The 27310-nt window shown below is 45.6% G+C and overlaps 1 protein-coding gene across 1 annotated transcript in view; it reads right to left on the reverse strand.

The window, feature by feature from the left end:
• Positions 1 to 6902: 6902 nt before the first annotated feature.
• Positions 6903 to 27310, reverse strand: part of LOC110518696 (R-spondin-2) — an 82988-nt gene continuing 62580 nt past the window's right edge. The window contains exon 6 of the mRNA XM_021596144.3: positions 6903 to 8189. Within this exon, the coding sequence (XP_021451819.2) occupies positions 8071 to 8189 (119 nt within the window). The 3' untranslated portion in view covers positions 6903 to 8070. The remainder of the gene's footprint in view (positions 8190 to 27310) is intronic.

Consider the following 27310-nt stretch of genomic DNA (forward strand, 5'->3'; position numbering starts at 1 on the left):
CCCCCCGTGTGGTTCTGGGATTTTTGCTCACCGTTCTTGTGATCATTTTGACCCCACGGGGTGAGATCTTGCGTGGAGCCCCAGATCGAGGGAGATTATCAGTGGTCTTGTATGTCTTCCATTTCCTAATAATTGCTCCCACAGTTGATTTCTTCAAACCAACCTGCTTACCTATTGCAGATTCAGTCTTCCCAGCCTGGTGCAGGTCTACAATTTTGTGTCTGGTGTCCTTTGACAGCTCTTTGGGGTTGTGGACAGGTGTCTTTTATACTGATAACAAGTTCAAACAGGTGCCATTAATACAGGTAACGAGTGGAGGACAGAGGAGCCTCTTAAAGAAGAAGCCTGTGAGAGCCAGAAATCTTGCTTGTTTGTAGGTGACCAAATACTTATTTTACACCATAATTTGAAAATAAATACATAAAAAATCCTACAATGTGATTTTCAGGATTTTTTTTCTCATTTTGTCTGTCATAGTTGAAGTGTACCTATGATGAAAATTACAGGCCTCTCTCATCTTTTTACGTGGGAGAACTTGCACAATTGGTGGCTGACTAAATACTTTTTTGCCCCACTGTATGTGTGATCTGTCTGATTGTAAGTGGATGTCAATAGTGTATGTGTGTGGGCACTAGTAAACCCATGGTCTCCATAAGCCTGTTAGATTGGGGCTTAACCCCACCACAGAGACTGGAGCCTGCCTGCTAGACTCCCACAGAGACTGGAGCCTGCCTGCTAGACCTCCGAGCAGCCAACCATTGCAGGGGGTTGAGCAGTACACTGCCATGCTTAGCGCCCAGACAGATGCCCGCTGTACACCCCCGTACCAGCACAAAACCGCTGCCAAGCCGAGCCACACAGGGAGACAGACAATGAAGGCAGAGAGCTAGGTCCGGCAGCTGTCTCGCGCGCGCGACACACACACACACACACACACACACACACACACACACACACACACACACACACACACACACACACACACACACACACACACACACACCATGTGGTTTATTTTTATTTCACACAATGCATACAAGCCAGGCAGGCAACAGCAATTAAATGTCTGTCTCATTGGTTTGCTCCAGTATACTGGCCTTATAAATCTTCACGGTAGTGTTATAAAGTGCAGGCATTTCCACGCAGGGCGGTAAAACTGAGGATCCCACAGGATGCTGCCATTGTTAGTCATTTGATTAGCAGACACTCGTCGCTGGATGCGTTACAAAACCGGTTAAATGCTACTGGGGGTCCTGCTGAAGTACTTTATTTGATAGTACAACCTGAATATGGCGTTACTGTATATTCTCTGCTCCAATGGCTTAACTGCTCACTCCTCGGCTCTCCCAGCTAATAAGTACATGCTATGGATGTATATGCCAGAACATCTACTGTATGTTTGTTTGGTAATGTGAGACTTGGTAGGAGGTGGATTTGCTCAGCCTACTGTAAAAACAAATCACTGTGATAGAGACAACCACCTTAAAATCCACACACGCACGCACATTAACACATACACACACACCTCAGAGGGATGTAGCTTGTGCATGTACTGGATCATTGCTTGTTCTGTTTACACACACACACACACACACACACACACACACACACACACACACACTTATAGATGAAAGTTTTACAAGCATCTGCAATCTTTGTCTGTTCTGGAAACAGAGGAACTTATTAGCATTTAACTTAAACTGATTGTTGTGGATAATGTGCAGTTATATGGATTGCGCTGTCTGTCAGGCTACCTCCCATTAGTCATTACTTTCTTACAATTGATCACTTTTACCAACAAAGAGTCCTGAGTGTGAACTAGTGGCTGAACCACAGATCACACTTCACACCAAGGCCTGGGAACCATTGACATGAGGTCACGACCTCCCCTCTGGTTAGTTGATTAAACCCATTTCTGAGACCCACCGCACAATGCAGCCAATAAAAGCTGGCGCTGGCTGCTGAGGAGGACTGACGGGCAGGCGGGAGTCTGAGGGAGGCTGATGGAGTGGAGGGTGTTCTATGGCTGGCTCCATGGCTCCAGACAACAGAGGAGTCAGGAGAGACAGCAGCCATGACACCCTGCTGCAGCCTGGCCCGGCTCCAGCCCAGATCAGACCCACACCTACCACCTCTAAGAGGAGACCGCCATCGCTGGCTGGAAGCAGGAAACAACAGGCTCCTTATTGTGGTGTGTATTGTGTGTGGTGTGTGTGTGTTTGTGGGCGCACACGCGCGTGCATAGGTGTGTGCATGTGTGCATGTGTGTTTGTGTGCGTGTGTGGTGTGTCTGGATGAAGATTTCCACTCAAGACCCTCCAAGTCGAGGCAGAGGTTGACTATGAAGCATGGCGCTGCATAATCCCCCTCTCAATGAAGACATGGGGGAAGGTGAGGTGAACATTCCAGGACAATGAGACCCTCTTACCCCCTACTTTATATCCTCCTAACCACCCTTACCCCCTCTCACCATGAATGCAGGACTCTTGGCTCTAATGCCTAAATGGCCCCCACGGGAACCTGTGCTCCCCTACACGATAGCGGACAGCCCCTTCTTCAGGGGCCACTTGAGTCGGCTCCATGGAACAGATATGGCCCTTTTGGGCCTTTGCTGGTCACATTATATCCAACACGAGTGGTCTTAACATGGTTTAATAAGAACTGTTTTTGATTAATTCTCCCTTGAAACCAGTGGTAACGCGGCTACTAGGCACATATAAAAAGTCAATGAATGGAGAAGGGTTGCCAAAAAAAGGGGGGGAAAATAGTAGTCTTCGTGGACGTCCTTAGCAGCTGGCTCCCGAGGTAAATACAGTTATGCCAATGGCTCTCTGTCTGCCAGTAAGGGGAATTGTTTGCTCCTCTAGGTGATCACTAATGTTTTTTAAGTGCACAGTATGATTCAGCTGGGGTCATAAAGACCATGTGTGTCACATCCTGAATGGAAGGACAGGGTCCCTGTGCTTATTTCCCTCGGGTGGGGGTGAGGGACAATGGTTGTGTGTTTTCATTGTTTGGGTCTCACTGTTGATTTATTGAACCTGAGGAAAAAAGCAACACTCGCTCCGGGGTGCTGCTGGTGGTGGTTCACCATCAGTAAAATGAGTCATTGGAAAGGAGATGAGGAATGTTAGGTGAAACAGGCCGAAAACGACTGCCAAGCCCTTAAGTAAACCTCATACCAGGTCAGGAATATAATGTAGATTTGCTCTTCTGGGGAGTGTATTATGGAACTGCATGGTCCCATTTCTGCACCTGTTGAAATGTAGCCAAAGAAACACAGCCCAAGGAAATGAGTCATAAATATCCCCCTGCTTGACAAAGTCAGAGTCTGGACATCATAAATATCCCCCTGCTTGATAAAGTCAGAGTCTGGACATCATAAATATCCCCCTACTTGACAAAGTCGGAGTCTGGACATCATAAATATCCCCCTACTTGACAAAAGTCGGAGTCTGGACATTATAAATATCCCCCTACTTGACAAAGTCGAAGTCTGGACATCATAAATATCCCCCTACTTGACAAAGTCGAAGTCTGGACATCATAAATATCCCCCTGCTTGACAAAGTCGAAGTCTGGACATCATAAATATCCCCCTGCTTGACAAAGTCGAAGTCTGGACATCATAAATATCCCCCTACTTGACAAAGTCGAAGGCTGGACATTTGAAATAATCGAACCGAGCATGATGAGGGCAATGTAAACAGGAAACAATTGACTTCATTAAGAGTCATTAGGTTGGTCCATCTCTCTCTAGCAGGTGGGACAGATGTATAAGAGGTCAGACGGCTATAGTCACGAGCACTGCCTAAGATAGCCACCTTCAAAGCATCACTTCAGCTGCAATCAGGCAGAACACACCAGCATTAGCTATGGAGTCCCATTACCGGGCCTGGTCCCTTTCAATTTCCCGTCCGATTTGTCTCCCAAGAACGCAGAGAGAGGGTCACAGATAATTACCTTTTATTGACGTATTTATTTATGCCTGTAATAAACGTGTTACTTAGCAACTTTTTCTTAATGAAGCCAATCTGCTTCTCAAAAGGAAGTGGATACCGGATACCATTTTGCAATTACGAGGGAATTTGTCCGAATTTGGTGGATGAAAGACATGGCGTCTGTGCCTCCACTCAGTACCCCTGCATATGATAGCTGACATATGGTAAACTTGTAGAAAGTCTTAGACTGGTTTCATTGTACCTACTCTGTGCGGCCTGCAACAGGCCATGCCAAGCGTCATCATAACCCATGTGAACGCTAATAGTTCCAGATTTCCTTCAGCTCAAAGGGCAAACGATGCCCAATTATATAGTTATTAAACACAGCAAATGATTCCAACGTTTATTGTCCCGGGCAATGTTATTAACCCGCCGATGTCATAACTTCCACTTCTGCCATCTGGGGTTGGAACGAATGTGTCACTCACAAAGTGCTGCACATTTGAAGTAGCTGAAGAGAGGGACTGCAATATACTGTATGCTTAAAAAACCTTAAATCCGTCATCTGCATTGGCCGTGCAGAATTTATGGTGATATGGCCTCTGCAGAAGTCAGGGCATTCTTACTACTTGCGCTTCGCAAAGCAGAGCTGTTGAGCAGAACTGTTGTGAAGGAAGCTGTCAAGGAAGTGAGTTTGTGTTTAGGCAGGACCTCCCACCCCCACCTACCGTCAACCAATCATGTCAATGCGGAGCAATATGGAGCCCTCCAAATTGTTACAATAAAATTGGAGACGGAACGAAGCTCGATTTGGCCTATTCATGCCTTCTTCATGCCTTGTGACGCAATTGCGTCACAACCTCCATTCGGAGCATAAATTGGCTTTTACCTTTGTTACCTGCAAGATACACAGTTCTTAAAGATATAGCCATCCAATTTACAAAATTACATGATTTGGGCATTTTGGTACCCTGTCAAAACTGGATGTTAGTATACAATGTAGGTGAACTATCCCTTTAACAGTACTTCACTGTGCTCCTCCTGTATTACAGTATGGCTCTCTAGTGTGCAGAGGCCACTGGGACATTTCCTGTTTGTGGTTTCACTTGTTGGGCCTTTGAAGAGGGCTTTAATAATAGGACTGAACTGAACTAATGACAATGCACCCACATGCACTCACATGAAAAGGGAGCGTCAGCCTCAACAACCTAGCTATGTCCTTCAACCACACACACACACACACACACACACACACACACACACACACACACACACACACACACACACACACACACACACACACACACACACACACACGGTGAGAAACACAGACGCTTCCTTTAAGCTGCCTCGAAGTTTACAGAAGTGGTTTCACTAATAAAAGGGGATTAGCATGGCTACCTTCTGATGTCTGGGTGAGCGTAAAGAAACCCTGAAGGCAGTTTCTCACCGACGACCCAAATACACCCCGAATGGATGACAGACAGAGGAATAATTGGAAGCGGAGAGGTAAGGGAAACAAGACATTTAGAATGATGTATTGTGGGGTGTCCCCCCCCCCCCCCCTAGACATTGTGTAGTGTTTCAGTGGTGTTGGTGGTCTTCTCCTTAATGAATCCACTTCAGTGCAGTTAATTCCCAGTCTGAAGCAGTGACAGTCTGGCCCTGGGGATGACATCTGTAAATCGTTCATTAACTTTTAACCAGCAGCAGACGTCTTTTAAAACACTTAGTACTTTTACATTTCCATTCACTCTTCACTCACTGTTCTGCACTCTAGGCTTTATGGATATCTCTACTTGCTATAAGGCGCATCAAAGAGGATATTCCCCTTTTATGACAATGAGTACCGGTGCATTTCATCAAGGGGAAAGGTTAAGGGAAGTGTTAAGCTGTAAAAAAAAATGAAGAGCACGTCAAGCATCCTACTCCGTGCTCCTTTCCAACACCTGTGAAAGACCTTACTTGTACGTTCCTAGCGGAGGCTACTGTTTCACTGTCAGAGGTTGCTTTCACTCCTTTTCAGAGAAGGCTACACGGACAAACCGGGTATTATGGGTTATTTGAGCATCAACACCGTCACCCCTTTCCCTCTGGAAATATCATGTGTGACTTCAGAGGATTACTAGGAACAGGAAGCCTGTGGTCGGTGTCTCCCAGGATAATATAGGACACAACGTTGATTCATTCGCTACTGTGCGTCCATAAGCTGTCTGGCAGATACGGCCTCACATTTTCTAAGGGACAATGATTATACAGTATGCATCACTAGGTTAATTAGCCGTGACTGGCGTTAAAACCTTTCTTGGCAAGCCAGCACGTTTTGGATTTATATATTTATTTGTCTGATGTTTTGAAACCCCTGAAAATGAAAGAGATCTGATGAGTGCACAAATAAAGAGGGGGTGAATGTGTGTGTGTGTGAAGGAAGCATAGTAGGCATTTGTATGGCCAAATCAAGTGTAAGATAATGAGGATGGAAATGAATGATACGGTGGTGACGTGTGGCATTGCACCCTCCGTGAGGTCACGTCAAGTCAAGATGACTTACAGGCCGTTCACAGTGACGTCATGGTCAATTGACCATATCGAATCTCCCTGGCTCGAAGGCAGCTTGTGTCATTGCAGCGCACAGTGCATGAGTGGTATCACAAATGTTTTACAAAATGACACTATCGTACACTAACGCGGGAGGGGCAAGCTAAAGCTAGCGCTCTTAGCTATTCATGAACAATAATACTGAAAAGCTACAACGACAGTCAGATGAAATGTATTTTAATAAAACAAATGCACACGTCGTCCTATGACCATATATTTGTTGAATCCTGAATATCAAACCTAAAAGAATGTCAAACGAAGTCCGCATTTTATTTTGCCGTTTTTGAAACATTGAAATCGGTAGATGAGACCAAATGAACGCGATGCAACACTCAAACTGTTTCGCATGACCAGACACAAACAAGATTTTAAAGATATCTGTATTGTGGGATTCAAATCATATTTCAGCACAGAGTAGTAACAGTATGAGACAAAATTGTCACCGAACACAAACGTACAAAATAGAATCAATAAATAAATCAAATATATACCATATAAATGTGATAGCTGTGTGTTGGCTATGTTTATTACTTTGTTTTCAATCTTTTTGAAACTGTGGCTTGATATTACAACCTTTTCACTAAAACATTTAGAACGCTGAAGGAGAGTCAATACCGAAAACACAGTAATAGGTTTTATAATTGGATAAACTCATCAACTATGTACACATGAGTTTTTTTTTTGCCATGCTAAGTCAAACAACTACATTTATTTATCCACACCATACAGTTAGAGAGCTGAAGCGGTTCTGGACGTAAACATTTTGTGCTGAGAATAAAATACATTGCAACTATGCACGGTATTTCTTAACATGACTCTCAAAAAATGTACATAGTGAACAAACAGGCAGTACATGGAACACACCGCCTCCAATGGGGGGAAAATAAGAGTTGGCTTTGAAATAAATACAGAAAAGTCTAAATGATTTAAAGATGTCACTTAGAGCCGTCACCCTCGTTGCTTCTGCCAAATCTCCCGATCATCCTCTCATTCCATCTCTTTGCACGCTCTTCCTCTCTCCGTCGGAATCGTCGTCTCGACGTCTTCCATTGCCCCCTTAGCTGGACCGTCATCACTATTATCAACATCCATCTCATTCCTCATTCTCCTTCTGCTCCTTCGCGTCCTCAGTCCGTCAGTCTGTGTGTGTCGGTCGCCCCTCGTTTGGTTTGTTCTAACCTGACGTACATGACGGGTGAGCAAAGGGAACAAATGTTTCTATGAGTTCTATGATGTCACAGTGGGCTCAAAGGGGGAAGCTGATTGGCTGATCTGCCAGCGGTACACTACGATGCGGTACTCTACGGTACGAGGGAAGCAGCAGAAGGCAGAGAGAGACAGGGACAGAGGGCATGTGTGTACTTTACTACAACCATAGACATGTGTAGGGTCATTAATAGGGTGTAGTGTGACTGTGTGCTGGGGTAGGGGGGTGGGTTGACGGGGGGGGGGGGGGGGGATTTGTGGAGCAGCAGCTAGCAGCTTTGTGTTGTTTAGGTTCCAAGGGGAGGGGGGGGGGGGTTCCAGTCCTCTACTGGCTGGAGCTCATGGAGGCCAGGTGGTCACTGTGCTGGTTCTGGGCCTGGAACCGGAGCCTCTGCTTGTTGGACTTCTTCTTTGGTTCTTTGGGTCGGTGCTTCCCTGATTCTCCTGAAACAGAAAGACAAGAAGGAAAAGAGAGCCTATTAGAAAAGCATTGCATCCATGTAAAAAGGGAACACGTCCCTTTGGTGTCTCTAAAACCTGCTAATGTATTTACACTACCGTTCAAAAGTTAGGGGTCCTTGTTTTTGAAAGAAAAGCATTTTTTTTTGTCCGTTAAAATAACATCAAATTGATCAGAAATACAGTGTAGACATTGTTAATGTTGTAAATTACTAATGTAGCTGGAAACAGCAGAATTTTATGGAATATCTACATAGGCGTACAGAGTCCCATTATCAGCAACCATCACTCCTGTGTTCCAATGGCACGTTGTGTAAGCTAATCCAGTTGATAATTTTAAAAAGCTAATTGATCATTACAAAACCCTTTTGCAATTATATTAGCACAGCTGAAAACTGTTGTCTGATTAAAGAAGCAATAAAACTGGCCTGCTTTAGACTAGTTGAGTGTCTGGAACATCAGCATTTGTGGGTTTGATTACAGGCTCAAAATGGCCAGAAACAAAGCCCTTTCTTCTGAAACTCGTCAGTCTATTCTTGTTCTGAGAAATGAAGACTATTCCATGCGAGAAATTGCCAAGAAACTGAAAATCTTGTACAATGCAAACTGGCTCTAACCAGAATAGAAAGAGGAGTGGGAGGCCCCGGTGCACAACTGAGCAAGAGGACAAGTTCATTAGAGTGTCTAGTTTGAGAAACAGACGCCTCACAAGTCCTCAACTGGCAGCTTCATTAAATAGTACCTGTAAAACACCAGTCTCAACGTCAACAGTGAAGAGGCGACTTCGGGATGCTGGCCTTCGAGGCAGAGGAGCAAAGAAAAAGCAATTTCTCAAACTGGCCAATAGAAAATATTGAGATGGGGAAAAGAACACAGACACTGGACAGAGGAACTCTGTTCATTTCTCAGAACAAGAATAGACTGACGAGTTTCAGAAGAAAGTACTTTGTTTCTGGCCATTTTGAGCCTGTAATCGAACACACAAATGCACAGATACTCAACTAGTCTAAATCAGGCCAGTTTTATTGCTTCTTTAATCAGACAACAGTTTTCAGCTGATAATCGGCCTCTGTACGCCTATGAAGATATTCCAATAAAAATCAGCCGTTTCCAGCTACAATAGTCATTTACAACATTAACAATGTCTACACTGTATTTCTAATCAATTTGATGTTATTTTAAATGGACAAAAAAAAAGTTGCTTTTCTTTCAAAAACAAGGACATTTCTAAGTGACCCCAAACTTTTGAATGGTAGTGTATATACCATATATCTTGGTTCCCTCCTTACCCACTCACAACCAGCAGAGCTATGCCACTGGGCAGAGGGACTGGCAGGAGGATTCTGCCTTTTTTCAGACCCATCGCTCTCTCTCTCTCTCTCTCTCTCTCTCTCTCTCTCTCTCTCTCCCCATCACTTCCACTCACTCTGCTAGGGTACACAGGGGGGAGAGAAACTGGGGAAATTGCATAACACTCTTTCCGAACTGGAAAGGTCCTCGTTCGCAAGCCCCGGGTTAATGTAACTTAATGTATCCCAGGTGTCATTGGTGTGGGGCAAAGCATGTTGGCAATCTGTGCTATTGGAACCGTGTGCGGTGATACCTCGGTACCCATGGTTTGCTATGACAGAGGCGACTGCACCAAAAGGCAACAGTTTGTCTGCCAAAGGACACAAATGATATAACGAGGTGTGTGTGTGTGTGAGTGAGTGTAAGTGTGTGAGAAAGACGGAGAGAGAGAAGTAAAGAGGGGGAGAAGTGATGGGGCTGGATAAAGGTTGGCTTTGGGTGGTGGTGGGGGGGGAACAATCCTCCTGCCAACCCCTCTGCCCAGTGGCATAGCTCTGCTGGTTTTGAGTGGGTAAGTGATCTGAGGAAAAATACAATCTGATAGGGGAGGGGGGGGGGGGGGGTAAACTAGAGTCAGGCTTGGATGATGAGATGCTATCTGGATCCTGATTTGGCACAGCACAAAACAAGGCATGCTATGGTTCGCCGAGGAAGGAAAATACTGAAAAATGCTACATAAATGGATGTCTCAATGGTAGATTTGCAAAACTTGGCTCCGTGTCCTATTATTGCACTTGCTCATGCCATTTCACTCAGGGAAATAAGGCTAAAGTGTGTCATATGTGGCAGAATTACCTCTAATTACCTTCTCATATGGCCTGGCCAAACGCCGGCCATTTCAAGCCGCCCCAAAAAAGTCTGGTTCAATTGAACATCTCAATATACACTGTAAAATATATTTGAAAATATTATTTCCAAGAAATGGGGACGTATAAAATTTGAAAAAAATATCTGTTTTCGCTCTGTTAACGAGAGTAATTTTACAGTTGCACAAATGTCAAACAATGTCACGTCCACATTTCACAGCCATTTCCTGCAATTAATTCAATCTAGCTAGCTATTGTTGGTCACATCGGCCATTGGTTTCTCAAATGATTGCCTCGCCTGGTTCACCAACTACTTCTCTGATAGAGTTCAGTGTGTCAAATCGGAGGGTCTGTTGTCCGGACCTCTGGCAGTCTCTATGGGGGTGCCACAGGGTTCAATTCTTGGACTGACTCTCTTCTCTGTATACATCAATGAGGTCGCTCTTGCTGCTGGTGAGTCTCTGATCCACCTCTACGCAGACGACACCATTCTGTATACTTCCGGCCCTTCTTTGGACACTGTGTTAACAACCCTCCAGGCAAGCTTCAATGCCATACAACTCTCCTTCCGTGGCCTCCAATTGCTCTTAAATACAAGTAAAACTAAATGCATGCTCTTCAACCGATCGCTACCTGCACCTACCCGCCTGTCCAACATCACTACTCTGGACGGCTCTGACTTAGAATATGTGGACAACTACAAATACTTAGGTGTCTGGTTAGATTGTAAACTCTCCTTCCAGACCCATATCAAACATCTCCAATCCAAAGTTAAATCTAGAATTGGCTTCCTATTTCGCAACAAAGCATCCTTCACTCATGCTGCCAAACATACCCTTGTAAAACTGACCATCCTACCAATCCTCGACTTTGGCAATGTCATTTACAAAATAGCCTCCAATACCCTACTCAACAAATTGGATGCAGTCTATCACAGTGCAATCCGTTTTGTCACCAAAGCCCCATATACTACCCACCATTGCGACCTGTACGCTCTCGTTGGCTGGCCCTCGCTTCATACTCGTCGCCAAACCCACTGGCTCCATGTCATCTACAAGACCCTGCTAGGTAAAGTCCCCCCTTATCTTAGCTCGCTGGTCACCATAGCATCTCCCACCTGTAGCACACTCTCCAGCAGGTATATCTCTCTAGTCACCCCCAAAACCATTTATTTCTTTGGCCGCCTCTCTTTCCAGTTCTCTGCTGCCAATGACTGGAACGAACTACAAAAATCTCTGAAACTGGAAACACTTATCTCCCTCACTAGCTTTAAGCACCAACTGTCAGAGCAGCTCACAGATTACTGCACCTGTACATAGCCCACCTATAATTTAGCCCAAACAACTACCTCTTTCCCAACTGTATTTAATTAATTAATTTATTTTGCTCCTTTGCACCCCATTATTTTTATTTCTACTTTGCACATTCTTCCATTGCAAAACTACCATTCCAGTGTTTTACTTGCTATATTGTATTTACCTTGCCACCATGGCCTTTTTTGCCTTTACCTCCCTTCTCATCTCATTTGCTCACATTGTATATAGACTTGTTTATATTGTATTATTGACTGTATGTTTGTTTTACTCCATGTGTAACTCTGTGTCGTTGTATCTGTCGAACTGCTTTGCTTTATCTTGGCCAGGTCACAATTGTAAATGAGAACTTGTTCTCAACTTGCCTACCTGGTTAAATAAAGGTGAAATAAAAAATAAAATAAAAATAAATTCCGAGGGCAAACAATAATGTTGCCTGTACGCAATATCTTAAAAAAATCCCCTCTACAGAGCATAAAGGCTTTAAAATAACATCTTGTGAGGAAAACAAACATCTTGCTCTGAACTTTCCGTGACCTCCAACTGAAAAACATTAACAGCAAAGTTGCTATGCTCGTTTAGTAAATGTCGCTTTCGATTCTTTGGGTAAGCTACTGTATGGTTATGACTGCTAGTGCAGGCATAACGCTCAAGTCAATTCCGGACCACAGCCTTCAATTACGATCAACTCAAGACGAATTACATTTTGGTGGCTATAAAGCACACCTTGCTGTATTAAAAATACAGCAGGCCCACGTGGGGCATTTCTTGGAGCCATTAGGCTGTTTGTGTGTAGCGCAAATAAATGCGTGAGAGCTCACGCTTAACAGTATAGATTTCCTGGATAGTCGGGAACACAGAAAGGATATAATCCACACGGCTTTAAGATGTTTGTGAACTGCATAACACGTGTCTTACACCACACACAAACAGGACTACAGCATGTTCATGGAAAAACAAGGCGTTTTACACATCTCCATGGCATTGCATAGACCGTGATCCCATGTCACAGTACTGCTCATCTCATAAGATGTAAGTAAGTAAGTTGTGTAAGTAAGTCAACGCTGCCTCCAGACCTGGGTCAAAATATACACACTTTGTCAAACCCTTTCAAAAGGTTGAGCCGTGCTTCATTTGGTTTTCCCCCCAGTCCAACGTAACCAATGGATACATTTAAAAAAAAAAAAATACATATTACCTTGACATGTTAAGTATTTGTCCCAGGTCCGAGGTCTGTTTGCCTCGCGTCATTATTACGTTTCTCATATCTCAAAATATCTCATTTATTCCAGGACAATGTGAAGTGTAAAAACCAAACGTCCGGGAATGTCATCAGAGCTGTCCAAGTGAGCTGATGAACTCTTCTGTGTCTGTTTGACCACCGTGTCCATGAAAGCATGGACCACGCTGGGTTATATTTCATAACCAGACAAGAGTTCTCTAGGCTGACAGCTAGAGGGCAACCAATACCAAGAGAACTTAGATCTTCCGCCCTCCTGTGCATCTGATATAAGGCTCGTGAGATGGCACATCATCTCAGGGTCTGTCTCTTTCACTTTTAGCATTTACCAGGGCGTATCACAGAGTGAATACACAACGCTTTTATGATGTCATCTTTACAACCAATGTAATCACTTAAGATGATTATGCAAGCTAGAGTTTCCATCAGGAAAAAAAAGAAGTTTAATTTACCAGGAAATAAATGATTAAGAAGTCAACTCGATTACTTTCCAAACAAGGAACAAATTCATAAATCTTAGAGCGAGTACAGATAATTTGCCTTGGAAGGAAAATAAATCTTCAAATCATTTTTGCTATTTTTGTTTTACCCCACACTGACCCAGAATTTAAACTTGCTGCCAAAATTGAAGAATGGCTTTCGATTCATTAAATACTTGTACAATTTTTTCCCCCCATTTTCTTTCCAGTTTTGGCCACAATCGTTAATTGCATAATGTTTGTTTGTTTTTTGTAGATACAATCTGCCAACTAAAGCTTTGCATGTGGACAGGTTCGTAGTCAGAGTAAATTGAACAAACAAACAAAACATTTATAAGCAAATCTAAATGTTTTGTAGTTTTGAATGAAAAGCAGAAGCTGTTGTGGTAGCAGAGGATGACCCCACCATTATCACTGTGTGTGTGTATTATATACGTGGTGTGTGTGTGTACATTAGTATTTGTACCTGTGTGTGAGTAAGCTCAATCTTGGTCTCACTGCATGAGCCAGGTCTGGTTCTGGTAAAGTTCTCTCTCTCTCTGTGTGTGTGTGTGTGTGTGTGTGTGTGTGTGTGTGTGTGTGTGTGTGTGTGTGTGTGTGTGTGTGTGTGTGTAATTGAGACATAGCCAGATATCCCAACAGGAATGCTGTTCTGTAGGCTTGCTGTATAGTAATAACACTATGCTACCTCTCAGGAGATATGGCACTGAGTTGCGGTCCATTCAACTTATCTAATTTAATCACAATAACATTTTATACAGGGGAGAAAGACGGAGCCAAAACTCCCTTCATCTATCTCCAAATCCAATAACTTTGTTTTGGAGAACCAATTATGTATTTTGAATTATGTAAAAAAAAGTACGTATTTTTTGTTGTTGCATCATTAGGTCAATGTTGTGTTCTTCACGCTGCCAAAGAATGGGCTCAGTTCAATGAGGACATTGACAAAAACAGACCTCGATAGAGACAGAAAAGGAAAGGGATGATTACTTTGATACGGACCTGGTGGCTGCCACTGTGGGAGTGTGTACCTGCATGCAAATCTATAATCACTGAGGCCATGACCACCGTGTGTGTGTGTGTGTACTGACTGACGGCACGGCCAAGTGACTTCATCCACCCAGTGCTCGGGCTCCAGCAGGCAATGCACCAATCAAAGGCCTAACCTTATCTGCTCCGCTTGCGGTTGGAGGAAATCGATGGGACCAACCTTGAGAAGGCATTAAGACAAACGGTAAATGGGTTCCTCCTCTGAAGTAAACCCTCTCCTCTCCTGTTTGTTACCTCATCCCGCCAGTAAACGCCGCAATCATCCTGAGACCATCAATTAATATGTTTCTTAAGAGAAGGGGGGTTGAGTGTCAAAACAATTCCGAAGGAGATTCTGTTGGATTTAGTACGGTAAAAGCTAGAATTTTTGGGGCGGCTCATCTTCTTCATAAACATGCCAAAGCGAAAGCCATTATTTGTGAGGGAAGGAGGGGACTACTGGCGCCAGCGAGATTTGATTTCAGTGGCAGAAATTGGATTAGCAGCCATTAAAGGCCTCCTCACACATACATTTATAATGCCGTGAAGGGGAACGTATCGGTAGCCAGCTCCTCTCACTCACACCGATGAGCTCTACTGTCTGGAATAAGATACACTGCATGGACAGTGTGTGTGTGTGTGTGTGTGTGTGTGTGTGTGTGTGTGTGTGTGTGTGTGTGTGTGTGTGTGTGTAAAATGGTAAGGACATATGGTGAGCCAAGGTCTACAGATGTTCACATGAAAAGATATGATCTAAAAGTGACAGAGAGTTTAGAGAGTGAGTACTAGGGAAGAGGGGGGGAGGATGAGGATGAAGAAAAGGAAGAAATGTAGGGGGGGGGGGGGGGCTTTTGAGTGACAGTGTATGAGAGAGAGAAAGGTAGGAAAGAGGGCGAGAGAGGGGAGAGAGAGAGACAGAGATGGAGGGAAATTGGAAGGGGAAAAAAGGGGAAATAGTTGAGAACAGGGAAAGATACACAGAGATATGCCGGCAAAAAACCACACCCTCTTTGTCCAGAGAGGACAATATTTTATGAGAAAGTCCGTCTTGCCAACAGGATGACAAGAGCCTCTCTGCACAGCATCATTTAGCCTAACAAGATTACTCTGAATCGTACTTTCTCTTCTCTCTCTCTCTCTTCTCTTTTCTCATTCTCTTTCCCCCAGTGCTCTGCTTACAATCACCCATCCTGCTTAGCAGGAATGATTTAAAACATCTGCATTCCGATTTAAAAAGCTAATGTTGGGATTAGGTGGGTCATTATTTTCTCATCTATGCGACGGAGGCTCTGTCGGGAGATTAAGCAGCAGGTTAGTCCACCGGTCCTGCCTTTGAAGCTCTTTTTTTGCTGAGAATAAGTCAAATCGAAAACCCAACTCGGAGATTAACGTCTTTAGCAGGGAGAAGCCCCGGCAAATAATGCATGACTGACACCGTGATTAATCTGCCCGGTGGGTAATATGGAGTTGGGGTTCTTCTCCTTGGAGCTGCTGAGTGACTGTGACAAAGACAATGGAACGTTCCCCTGGAACGGTATCCAGGACTGGTCCGGTATCCAGGACTGGTCCGTTATCGAGGACTGGTCCGGTTTCGAGGACTGGTCCGGTATCGAGGACTGGTCCGGTTTCGAGGACTGGTCCGTTATCGAGGACTGGTCCGGTATCGAGGACTGGTCCGGTATCGAGGACTGGTCCGTTATCGAGGACTGGTCCGGTATCGAGGACTGGTCCGGTATCGAGGAATGGTCCAGCATTGAGGGAAGGACACTGTCTGACGATGAAACCACATTCAACTTTCAGTCGACGCTCGGTCCGTTTCTGATCTGTCAACACTGAGTCTGTATGCTTAGACTTTGCTAATGAGAGAGCTACCTGTAAATATTTGGTCAATATTTGGCTAACCGCTAACATCACACCGCTAACAACCTTAACATAGGCAAGCCAGCAGACCAGGCCCCAATTGTGGAAAACAAAACTGAAACCTCTGCAGAGTCACTCACAACTCTGCTCCCCTGAACGGTACCCCTCTCCGGGTTAAAATCGGTGCTTTCTCACCGCCTCTGGCTCTACTTTACGGATGGTGTCACCACGGCAACGGCAGAGGGCCACGCAGAGTGCAGGCATGATGACTAGGCCACCGTGTCTGATACGCCTGAAACTCAAATTCATCTGCAGTCTGCTATCGCTCCCCCCGACTGACACACACACACATCTGGGCCTAAATACACGGAGCTGCTGACAAGGAGGAATAATTAGCTTTAGTTAACTATAATGAATGGATAAATGTTGCGTTTCATTTCTGACGGGCAAAATAGCTCTGTCGTTATGTGTGTGTGTGTCTGTGGACATGCTTGCTTGCATGCACGCGTGCGGATGTGTTCGCGTGCTTCAGTGTGTGTGTGGCTCAGCTAGTGTGTGTGCTGGTTGCGAGCGGGTGTGTGTAGGTATGTGTGTGTGTGAGTGTCAGCGAGCTGTGGATAGCTGTAGCAAACCAGGGGGTGGTGTAAAAGTGGGCCAGGGGTCCAATTAAAAGATCAAGGGGACTATGGGTAGAATATTACACATTTATCATCGTGGCTGGAATAATAGGGGAGATGTCAATTATGTTCCACTTCAGTCACATAGCAGAGGAGAGGGTGGGGCTCTCATTCTCATGCTGTCATTGTGGGGCGTCTTCCATTTCCAGGTCACAATAAATGATTTGATCTCACTCATTCATTTAATTGAATCTATTTTATGTAAATATTTACCGCATGCCGTAGAAACAGAATCATTGATCTTCGTTCCATCGCACCGTTACATGGCAATTGATAGACGCGGGGTAATTCCCTAACGAAACGAACCATTTTAAAACAGGGAAACATGGCGCTGACTTGGTCGCATTCTTGACTCTCCCTTTGTTTGGAGTAGAAGTACAATGATTGCCTCTGCGATTCATTATCTTACGCCATGCCATTAAACAGTAAAAGCTCATAAAAACAGGACTTGGCAGTGCACTTTTACACACTCTGCTGTTGCCTTTTAAAACCAACTAAAGAGAATGAGGAACTCACACTCCAGAGCACCCTGACCTACCCAGTCTTAACTGTATACTTTGAAAAGCATGCTCGCTAGCACCGAGATGGCAAAACGTGCGTAGTCCTGCCAAGGAGGTGACCTCCTCACACCAAGGATTAAACATTGGATGGAACATTTGTTTTTCATTTCAAGGTGGTGAAGATTCATTTCCTGTTGCCTGCTGGGGGTGTTGAGTGGGCCTGGGTCGGGGGTCAGGGGCCCAAAGTGGGCAGCAGAACAGGGAGAGAGGGCAGGCAATACGTGGTCTGGGTGGTGGGATGTTCTCTGAATCTCTGGACCCTTTTTGTGGGGCCACAAGGCGGAGGGTTCTTCTGCTAACGCTCACGGTGCCATCTGGAAGACCCTTCCTTACACGCACACGCAAATAAATGGTGTCAGATATACTGTACTTACACCATCATGAGCCCTGCTGAGTACGTATGTATTATAGTGCAGACACACACAAGCACGCACGCACGCACGCACCCACACACGATGGAGTGTGTTCTCTTCCAGACAGAGGGGCTCACATTCACTGAAATATCAAGGCTGTGTCAACAGTGCATCATACATCCATAAAGAACATCGTGTCTGCCTTGTGAGGACACCAAGGGGGCATAAGGGGCGACTCAGAGTCTGTCACACAGGCTGTCGGCTGTCTGGGGCATGTGTGTGTGCTCTCCTCTCCCTGGCCTGCAACAGCCCCTCTGGTCTACTCCCCCCACCTACCATACACACACACACACAACAACATCCCCCCTTGGCCTGGGGGGCTTGGGGGGATCTAGGAGGAAATTGTCCAGCATGATTCACTGCTTTATACCTAATTTCTCCGAAGAGGAACTAGGCCCTAACGAAGAGGGAGCCATGCTAAATCAGACGGCTTAGACGCTGAACCTGTGGAAATGGTGGCACAATCCCCGTGCTCTAGCGGATGACAAAGGACTCAAGGATATAACCTTGTTTTTGTGTTTTTATCTTCTTGGATTGTTTGGGTAACTCTGGACGCTTTTCACCCCATCTCCTTGCACTCACAAAGTGAGTGAAAACACTACAAACCATTTTGTAAAAATAGTTAATTTCGACTAGACAAAGCCTAATTTGAGCCTTGAAGTCTCAGTCTGTTTGATGTCCTAGCAGAGCTCCTGTTGTGTGTGTGTGTGTGTTTTCGTTAGAGACCCAGAGCAGTCCGCTCTCAGTAGTCCCTGATCCTCACTAAGGCCTGAGCTCTATCAAAAGCCTGTCACGCGCCAGTCGAGCAGACAGCTGAGTGAAGCTGACAGATCTCACAGATCCCGTATGGTCCAGCTATAGGCCGCTGGTGTAGCCTCCTCTCCTCTCCTACCCAGGCACCAGCCGTCTCGCTGTCTGTCAATAATACTCCCAATTACCCCTCCACTCGGTCAAACACAAACAGGGGCTATCCTGACATCTTGACATGTGGAAAACATTTGATGGGTTTGTTCTTTAGCCTCCTTTGATTACAGCGCCATGTCCATTTCGACGTCCGTTTCAGGGTCTCACTGAGAATGAGAGAGAGGGTTGTGTATTTCAGGCAACAACATCCTCCCAGAGAGGTATGACGGTATGATGCTCATCGAGTGATTCCATTCAACGGCAATACCCAGCCTCGAGGCCTATTGGGGTGGGGTTATAATCCCAAAGCCTGCCACCAACGAAGCAAACTAGGTGCACTTTACAGGGGATTTAAAACATCAACGATAGGGCACCTGGGATTGGTCAAACTCCCTTTTGAGTAATTCACATAGAGGTCTGAGAGGTCGGATGAGCCATGGGAGGATCTATGGTTTCTCAGGTTTTCCCTTGTGTATATACACAATCACATTTCAAATCAAATCAAATGTTATTTGTCACATGCGCCGAATACAACAGGTACTACGGTGAAATGCTTACTTACAAGCCCTTAACCAGCGATCCAGTTTTAAGAAAACAAGAGTTAAGAAAATATTTACTAAATAAACTAAAGTTGAAAAAAGTAACTAAATGACATAACAATAACGAGGCTGAAACATTTTGTACAAAATGACACACAAAATAGCACAATTGGTTAGGAGCCTGTAAACGACAGCCATCCCCTCACCTCAGCCGTGTAATAAAACACGTAGTACAGTTACAGACAGCCCAAACGGTTGCCGTCTCCTCAGAGCCCATGGAGCATTGCCTTCGTGTGCTGAGCTGAGTACAACCTTTATGAGCGGGCCTCGACTTAAGTGCTCTGCTTCTCCTTCCCTGTATTTGTCTGTGTTCACAAACACCGACGCACACACGCACGTATGCTCGCTCGCTCGCACGCGCGCGCGCACACACACACACACACACACACACACACACACACACACACACACACACACACAGCAGCAGCTGGTAGGCCTGTACTTGTTGCTTTGTTGTGTCTGTGTGTCTGTTCCCTGGGTCCAAGCTCCTGGACATGAGTGGGTCAAAAGCCGCAGCCTCTCTCTGTGAATCATCAGGCTCTAATTAAAAGCTGTGATGTCTCTATGAAGACCAGGCCCGCCAGAGGTGGATGGAGAGGGAGAGGGGGGAAGAGAGAGATAGAGGGGGAGTGAGAGAGTGAGAGAGAGAGAAAGAGGGGAGGGGGGAAGAGAGAGATAGAGGGGGGGAGTGAGAGAGAGAGAGAGAGAGAGAGAGAGAGAGAGAGAGAGGGGAGAGAGTGGGAGGGGGAGAGAGAGCTAGAGAGGGGAGTAAGAGAGAGAGAGAGAAAGAGGGGAGAGAGTGGGAGGGGGAGGTAGAGGGGCTTCTGGTGGCTGAGCCGGTGCAACTGTGCACCAGATGTTCCCAGCCGGCCCCCTTCCCTTCTCCTTACAGCCAGCACACTCAAGGGGGCGGACGCGGGCATGCCAATGTTCCCCTAGAAAATGTGCACAACTACCACCACACTAAAATGTTCTCCTGTGTTGTGTGCACTGTACATTATCTGTCATTCCGACTGTCTTTGTCATATACTGCTTGCATGTCTGAAATGTGTGTATGTTTGAGTGTAAGAGAGAGAGAGAAAGAGAAGACAAGAGTAGAGTAGAGTAGATAAACATAAGCTACACTATGTCCTTTTCTGCTTGAGGTCTGTTTGTCTGATTGTGTCTGTGTACGTCGGCAAGTGTGTGTGTTTGTGTGTGTGTGTTTGCACGTGTGTGTGTACGTGTGTGTGCTAATACGTGTGTGTGTGTTGGTATGCTATGTGTGGTCTGTATGTGGTGATGGAAGCGTGTGCGGGCCACAGTCAGAGAGCTGGAGGTCTGGCAGATAGAGATGCATCCCGAGCAGGGGCCACACTGGGGGCTTTAGATCCCTCACAGGGGCCATGGAGAAGGTTACTTACATTTGAACACATCCCCTCAATGCGAGTCTGTTGAAGCACCGAAGACTGCCTCCGACCTCATCTCTAGATGCAGAAACCACTGACAAAACATCAACGCCCTAAAACTTCCAATGAACCCTCAGCAGAGAACCTGGCTTTTACAGCCCTAACGATGTCATGGACAACATCACACTGTGACAGTACGTGTCTCCCACTTGTGAAACATGCTGATGGGGACTTGAAACGTTTTCCTTCTGCTCTGCTCCCCCTTCCAGTGTGCTGCCACTTTGTTTGTTTGTGTACGTTCTGTTTTTGATGGGGCTGTCGCTGTTTAGGCATGTGCCGCCTCATTTCCTCCCAGCCAGAACCTCAGACAGGGAGGCTTTCCTGATCCGTGCTATTTCGCTCTACGCACACTGCCATGGACAGACACGCATACTCGCTTACATACACACGGTCCAAAACAGACAAGCAGTCAGGCACCTGGACGGGCTACTCCGTGACACACAAATCATCTGGCTTAAACCCATTCATAGTGCGTTGTTCTGTGGATGTTTCATCATTCAACGTGTCAGATTTCGTCGTAACGCGCCCCCTAAACGTCCTCGCCTCACGTCAGAAAACCAAAGCAATAATTCATATGGTCATCGCCGTTAAAATGAACGAGAGAAATGCCTGGGATTTCCATGCTGTAATGTGACTACATGCGCCTAGCGAGTCCGTTCGGTAAAACGACTAGTTTGTTGGGCCAATGAGTGGGAGAAAAAAAGCCCCCCCCCCCCCCCCGTTCTTCCTGCTTGGAACCGACCAGATGACAATAACGTGGAGTATGGAGCCCCAGTGAGCACTAATGCACCCCCTCCTCCTCCACCCCCCTGGTCTTTGAAAGGCCTCCACATGTTTATGGCTCATGCCTGTGGTATGACGATGGATTCTCCATATAAAAGCCAGCAAGGATCATGGGGTGTTTCAAATATTGCTCTCCGAAGACAGTTGCTGACAAAATGACAGCGGCCATATTTATTTTGGTCAGGGAGCAGGGCACTTTGTGGGGAGTTAATCAGAGACTCCCTCCTCCGAAGCCTCCTTTGAGGAATGCAACCACGGCAGAGAAGGACCGGAGACTACTGGTAATGACTTTCTCCTCCTGTGGAAGATTTAACACCGCGAAAAACGCTCGAGAGGCAGAAAAATAAACCCAAAGTTTGGTCAGGGAACCGTCAGTATAAATCAAGTGTTGATTGGCTGTGCGCTTGGATAATCAATTCCCATCCGGTTAGGAGACGCAAAAAATAATATAATAAGTGCTTATAGGAAAAGGAATGATCTACGGCAGCGACTGGTGGGGACTGAGGATGACTGAAAGCAGAACTTGTGTGTTAATTTGTGAGTGCGACCTCAGCGTTTGGCTATAACTGCCATTGGCCCAGGGCTGCAGGCCAATCCAATGGCAGGTTGATGTCTTTCCTTCTGACCCGTGATCCTCTATCTGAGTCTCAGAAACACGGCAGTAAACACTCTCTAACCTCTCTACCTCGCCATTCCAATATATCTCAAATCTCAAGCTCAGAGGTGAAATGAATATCACACAGCGCTCAACGACGGCCTCATTATCACCGAGAGCTACCTGTTCCCTGAATATCCTGACTCGTCACATCTTAATGAATAACCTTAATGAATCATTTCAGATACATTACATAGTTAATGCATGTCACCGTGTCACCAGCTCTGGAGAACAACGGCGAATGGTAGATGTCAGAGGGGGACAGAGCTGCCCCTGTGGCCGCGAGGAGAGGGCGAGGCATGGAAGCGTCAGGGTGCGGCACTTCTGAAGGCCCCACTTAGTGGCTACCGTGTCGGCCGTGCCGTGCGGGCTAATTAAATGAAGATTAGGCCATGGCTCTCGCAGTCGCAACAGGCTGCCGCGTGGGGCGAGCATAATCACTCTGACAGGCCAGCAGCCAATTAGTGCTCTCCATCTGCCCTGGGAAAGCACTTGGCGGCTCACATTTATCTGGCTTTTCCGTGATATTGCCCGGGCCGGAGTTTGCCTGTTAATCATCGGCCCCATTCCGGATTTGCCACGGAATCATCAGGACTCAGGAATCATCATCTACAAATCATCTCCTTTTTGTTTCGCGAGAGCATTCAAGAGGTTTGGTCGAGTGTGGTGGCAGAGGCAAATCACTTGCTGTTCGGTTTGGACGAGGCCTGTCCCGTGAACTTCTCTGGGGAGGAGAAGGAGCGCGCTCCATAAGAGAGGAGTTAGCTCTTCTGTAAAAGTCTGTCAGCCTGTGTTCCGCAAACTGGCGTGATGATGGCAGCAGGAGAGGGAGCAGGGTATGTCTGACAGGCACACAAACATCCAGAAATTTGTTGGGGGATATTGGTTTTCCAAACCAACAAACACGGGCCAGAGTCAGATGTGATCAGCGGATAGCCTTTGCCAGCACCTAAATCTCTTGGCTTTCTGACCGTAAACAGGCAAATTCTGTCTGACACAGTACACATACAAGCTCTAGTGTGTGTGTGTGTGTGTGTGTGTGTGTGTGTGTGTGTGTGTGTGTGTGTGTGTGTGTGTGTAAGTAAGAACTTGAATATAAGCATTTCACTGTATGGCTTACACCCGTTGTATTCTGTCATGTGAATCAACTTTGATTTGACACACACACACACACATCAAGCGAATCCTAGCTTGAGCTTGTTGGTGTCACGGACGGTGTGTGTTACAGACAGGCGGCCGCGCTTCCTCCCAAACGGATTTGGGGCAGTCACACTTCTCAGTGCATCGTTTTACAGGAGGACCAAACCGACCGCCACACATGGTTCCCAGACGGAGACGGCCAGGAGGTCCACAGAGCTGTGTGTTCCCTACAGAACCACACTGCAGAACCACACTGGGGTAGACAAAATCTACAGACCCACACTTAAGGGTTAGACAGAACCTGGTCCACAGCCCTGTGTGTTCACTTCACAACCACACTGGGTTAGACAGAACCTGTGGACACACACTGAGGTGGCTGCTGAGCACAAAGCTGCTGCCTATCATAGCTCTTTAATGGCTGACGAAGACCTCACAGGCCTTGTAGCTTTCATCTAGCCATGTTACTTTATATGGACACTGAAATACTGAAATACTACTAATACTGAAATACTAATACTGTATAACAAGTCGGAACTTTTTTCATAGGCTGAAAAAAGGTACCGTATGCATTGCACAATTGTACAGACACGGAAACAGACACACACACAAGTGGTTTTCCAATGAGAAGCATTTGCAGCCTGGCTAAGGCAAGGCAAGTGCTCGGGGCCTGTTCTGAGACGTTTAGCTAAGTGTATGATTGATGATAGTGCGATGGAGGGCTTGGCCTCAGATGAGCTCTACAGCAGAGAAGGTTTCTCCTCTTTCACACAGGGGAGATCATTAGCCCCCACCACACTGGCCTACTACTTCTGCTCCTCTCCGCTTCCAGCACAGGTACCTAACCCAATGACCATAGACAATCATTATGGGGTCCCTCTTTCACAGGTACCTAACCCAATGACCGTAGACAATCATTATGGGGTCTCTCTTTCACAGGTACCTAACCCAATGACCGTAGACAATCATTATGGGGTCTCTCTTTCTCTAACAGTCTACCTTACACTCTCCAAATCCACGCTGTCGCCATGGTGCCTGGGAGTCTTGGCTCATCTCATGTCTCCGTCTTTCTGTGGCTAGAAATGATCCCACTCTGGGCTGGCTAGTCATTTTTTTTTTGTTGCATATTTACACAGAAAACGCAAACAAGAGTTACCCAAATGTCACGCTTTTCAATGACAACTGGTGACTTCGGAGCCGTCTGTGAATCTGAGAGCGGATTTGCAGAGCAGTAGAAAATTAGCCAATGAGGTTCAATGGTGTGTTTGTGTAAGACCTGACTACTCAGCCTAAATCCAAAAACCAGGGATCACAGAAAGATTAAGTAGGCGTTTTTAGAGCTTAAACATTTTAAGTTGTTACACAGCATCTAATACTATTAAAATGGAATAACCCATCACTTGGAGGTTAGGAGAAGGGTGTGGGGGGGGCTGTCTGCAATGAATTTAAGCAGAAAGAGGAAGTTACAGTGTAAAAGAGAGAGAGACAGACAGAGAGACAGAGAGAGAGACAGAGGGAGAGAGACAGAGGGAGAGACAGAGAGAGAGAGAGAGAGAGAGAGAGAGAGAGACAGAGACAGAGAGACAGAGGTAGAGACAGAGAGGTAGAGAGAGAGAGCGAGAGAGAGAGACAGAGAGGTAGAGAGAGATAGAGGGAGAGAGTGGGAGAGAGAGAGGGATATGGAGAGATGTACATGTTATATCTCTGTTTGTAAACCAGAGTCTGATGACAGGATTCATGTTTCTATATTTTTAGGATTGCGGTGAAATCTCCTGAGGGAGAATCCTAATTGCGTCAACACTGAGCAGCTTAAGACTCCAGAGAGAGAGAGAGAGAGGCCCCAAGAGCAGAATTGAGACAGCTGGAGGTGAATAATAAGAACACATACATTGACTATTGCAGTCCCCCCCCCCCCCCCCCCCCCCGACATCATTGCAAGAGCACAATATGTACTGCAGTTGTTTTGACTATGCTGCACGACGTCTCTTCAGCTTGGCAACAAAAACAATAACAACGGTGGTGGGGTGGACGCTGCGCTGTTTCCACCTAATGCAGATTTAATCTTTAACTAAATACATAATTAGTAATCGTAGCCTGGCAATTGAAACAGGACGCCACAACAAAAACATGGCTGGCCAGAGCGACTATGCCATTACAGTGGGTCGGGAGAAATAGAAATTGAAGTACACTTTCTAATCTTTTGGCCCATACATATTGGTTCGAGATTCCTTCTTCCCCAAATGAAAAATGTAAATGTTCCCATTCACAGAACGATCAAACAAAGAGACACTTATACTCTATACTTTTGGGGGAAAGGTCTGATGTGTATTAGTGTGCAGCACAATATGTCACAGCTTGCCACAAGCTAAGGGAAGAAAGTACTTCAAACAAAACAAATTATCCATGTACTGAATTAGATTTCTGAACGTTCACCATTATTACATTTTTTGTATTGGATATACAGTGCCTTGAGAAAGTATTCGGCCCCCTTGAACTTTGCGACCTTTTGCCACATTTCAGGCTTCAAACATAAAGATATAAAACTGTATTTTTTTTGTGAAGAATCAACAACAAGTGGGACACAATCATGAAGTGGAACGACATTTATTGGATATTTCAAACTTTTTTAACAAATCAAAAACTGAAAAATTGGGCGTGCAAAATTATTCAGCCCCTTTACTTTCAGTGCAGCAAACTTTCTCCAGAAGTTCAGTGAGGATCTCTGAATGATCCAATGTTGACCTAAATGACTAATGATGATAAATACAATCCACCTGTGTGTAATCAAGTCTCCGTATAAATGCACCTGCACTGTGATAGTCTCAGAGGTCCGTTAAAAGCGCAGAGAGCATCATGAAGAACAAGGAACACACCAGGCAGGTCCGAGATACTGTTGTGAAGAAGTTTAAAGCCGGATTTGGATACAAAAAGATTTCCCAAGCTTTAAACATCCCAAGGAGCACTGTGCAAGCGATAATATTGAAATGGAAGGAGTATCAGACCACTGCAAATCTACCAAGACCTGGCCGTCCCTCTAAACTTTCAGCTCATACAAGGAGAAGACTGATCAGAGATGCAGCCAAGAGGCCCATGATCACTCTGGATGAACTGCAGAGATCTACAGCTGAGGTGGGAGACTCTGTCCATAGGACAAAAATCAGTCCGTATATTGCACAAATCTGGCCTTTATGGAAGAGTGGCAAGAAGAAAGCCATTTCTTAAAGATATCCATAAAAAGTGTTGTTTAAAGTTTGCCACAAGCCACCTGGGAGACACACCAAACATGTGGAAGAAGGTGCTCTGGTCAGATGAAACCAAAATTGAACTTTTTGGCAACAATGCAAAACGTTATGTTTGGCGTAAAAGCAACACAGCTGAACACACCATCCCCACTGTCAAACATGGTGGTGGCAGCATCATGGTTTGGGCCTGCTTTTCTTCAGCAGGGACAGGGAAGATGGTTCAAATTGATGGGAAGATGGATGGAGCCAAATACAGGACCATTCTGGAAGAAAACCTGATGGAGTCTGCAAAAGACCTGAGACTGGGACGGAGATTTGTCTTCCAACAAGACAATGATCCAAAACATAAAACAAAATCTACAATGGAATGGTTCAAAAATAAACATATCCAGGTGTTAGAAAGGGCAAGTCAAAGTCCAGACCTGAATCCAATCGAGAATCTGTGGAAAGAACTGAAAACTGCTGTTCACAAATGCTCTCCATCCAACCTCACTGAGCTCGAGCTGTTTTGCAAGGAGGAATGGGAAAAAATTTCAGTCTCTCGATGTGCAAAACTGATAGAGACATACCCCAAGCGACTTACAGCTGTAATCGCAGCAAAAGGTGGCGCTA

This window comes from Oncorhynchus mykiss, chromosome 3, assembly GCF_057628025.1.
Source record: "Oncorhynchus mykiss isolate SJ-2025 chromosome 3, ASM5762802v1, whole genome shotgun sequence".
NCBI classification, from domain to species: Eukaryota; Metazoa; Chordata; class Actinopteri; order Salmoniformes; family Salmonidae; genus Oncorhynchus; species Oncorhynchus mykiss.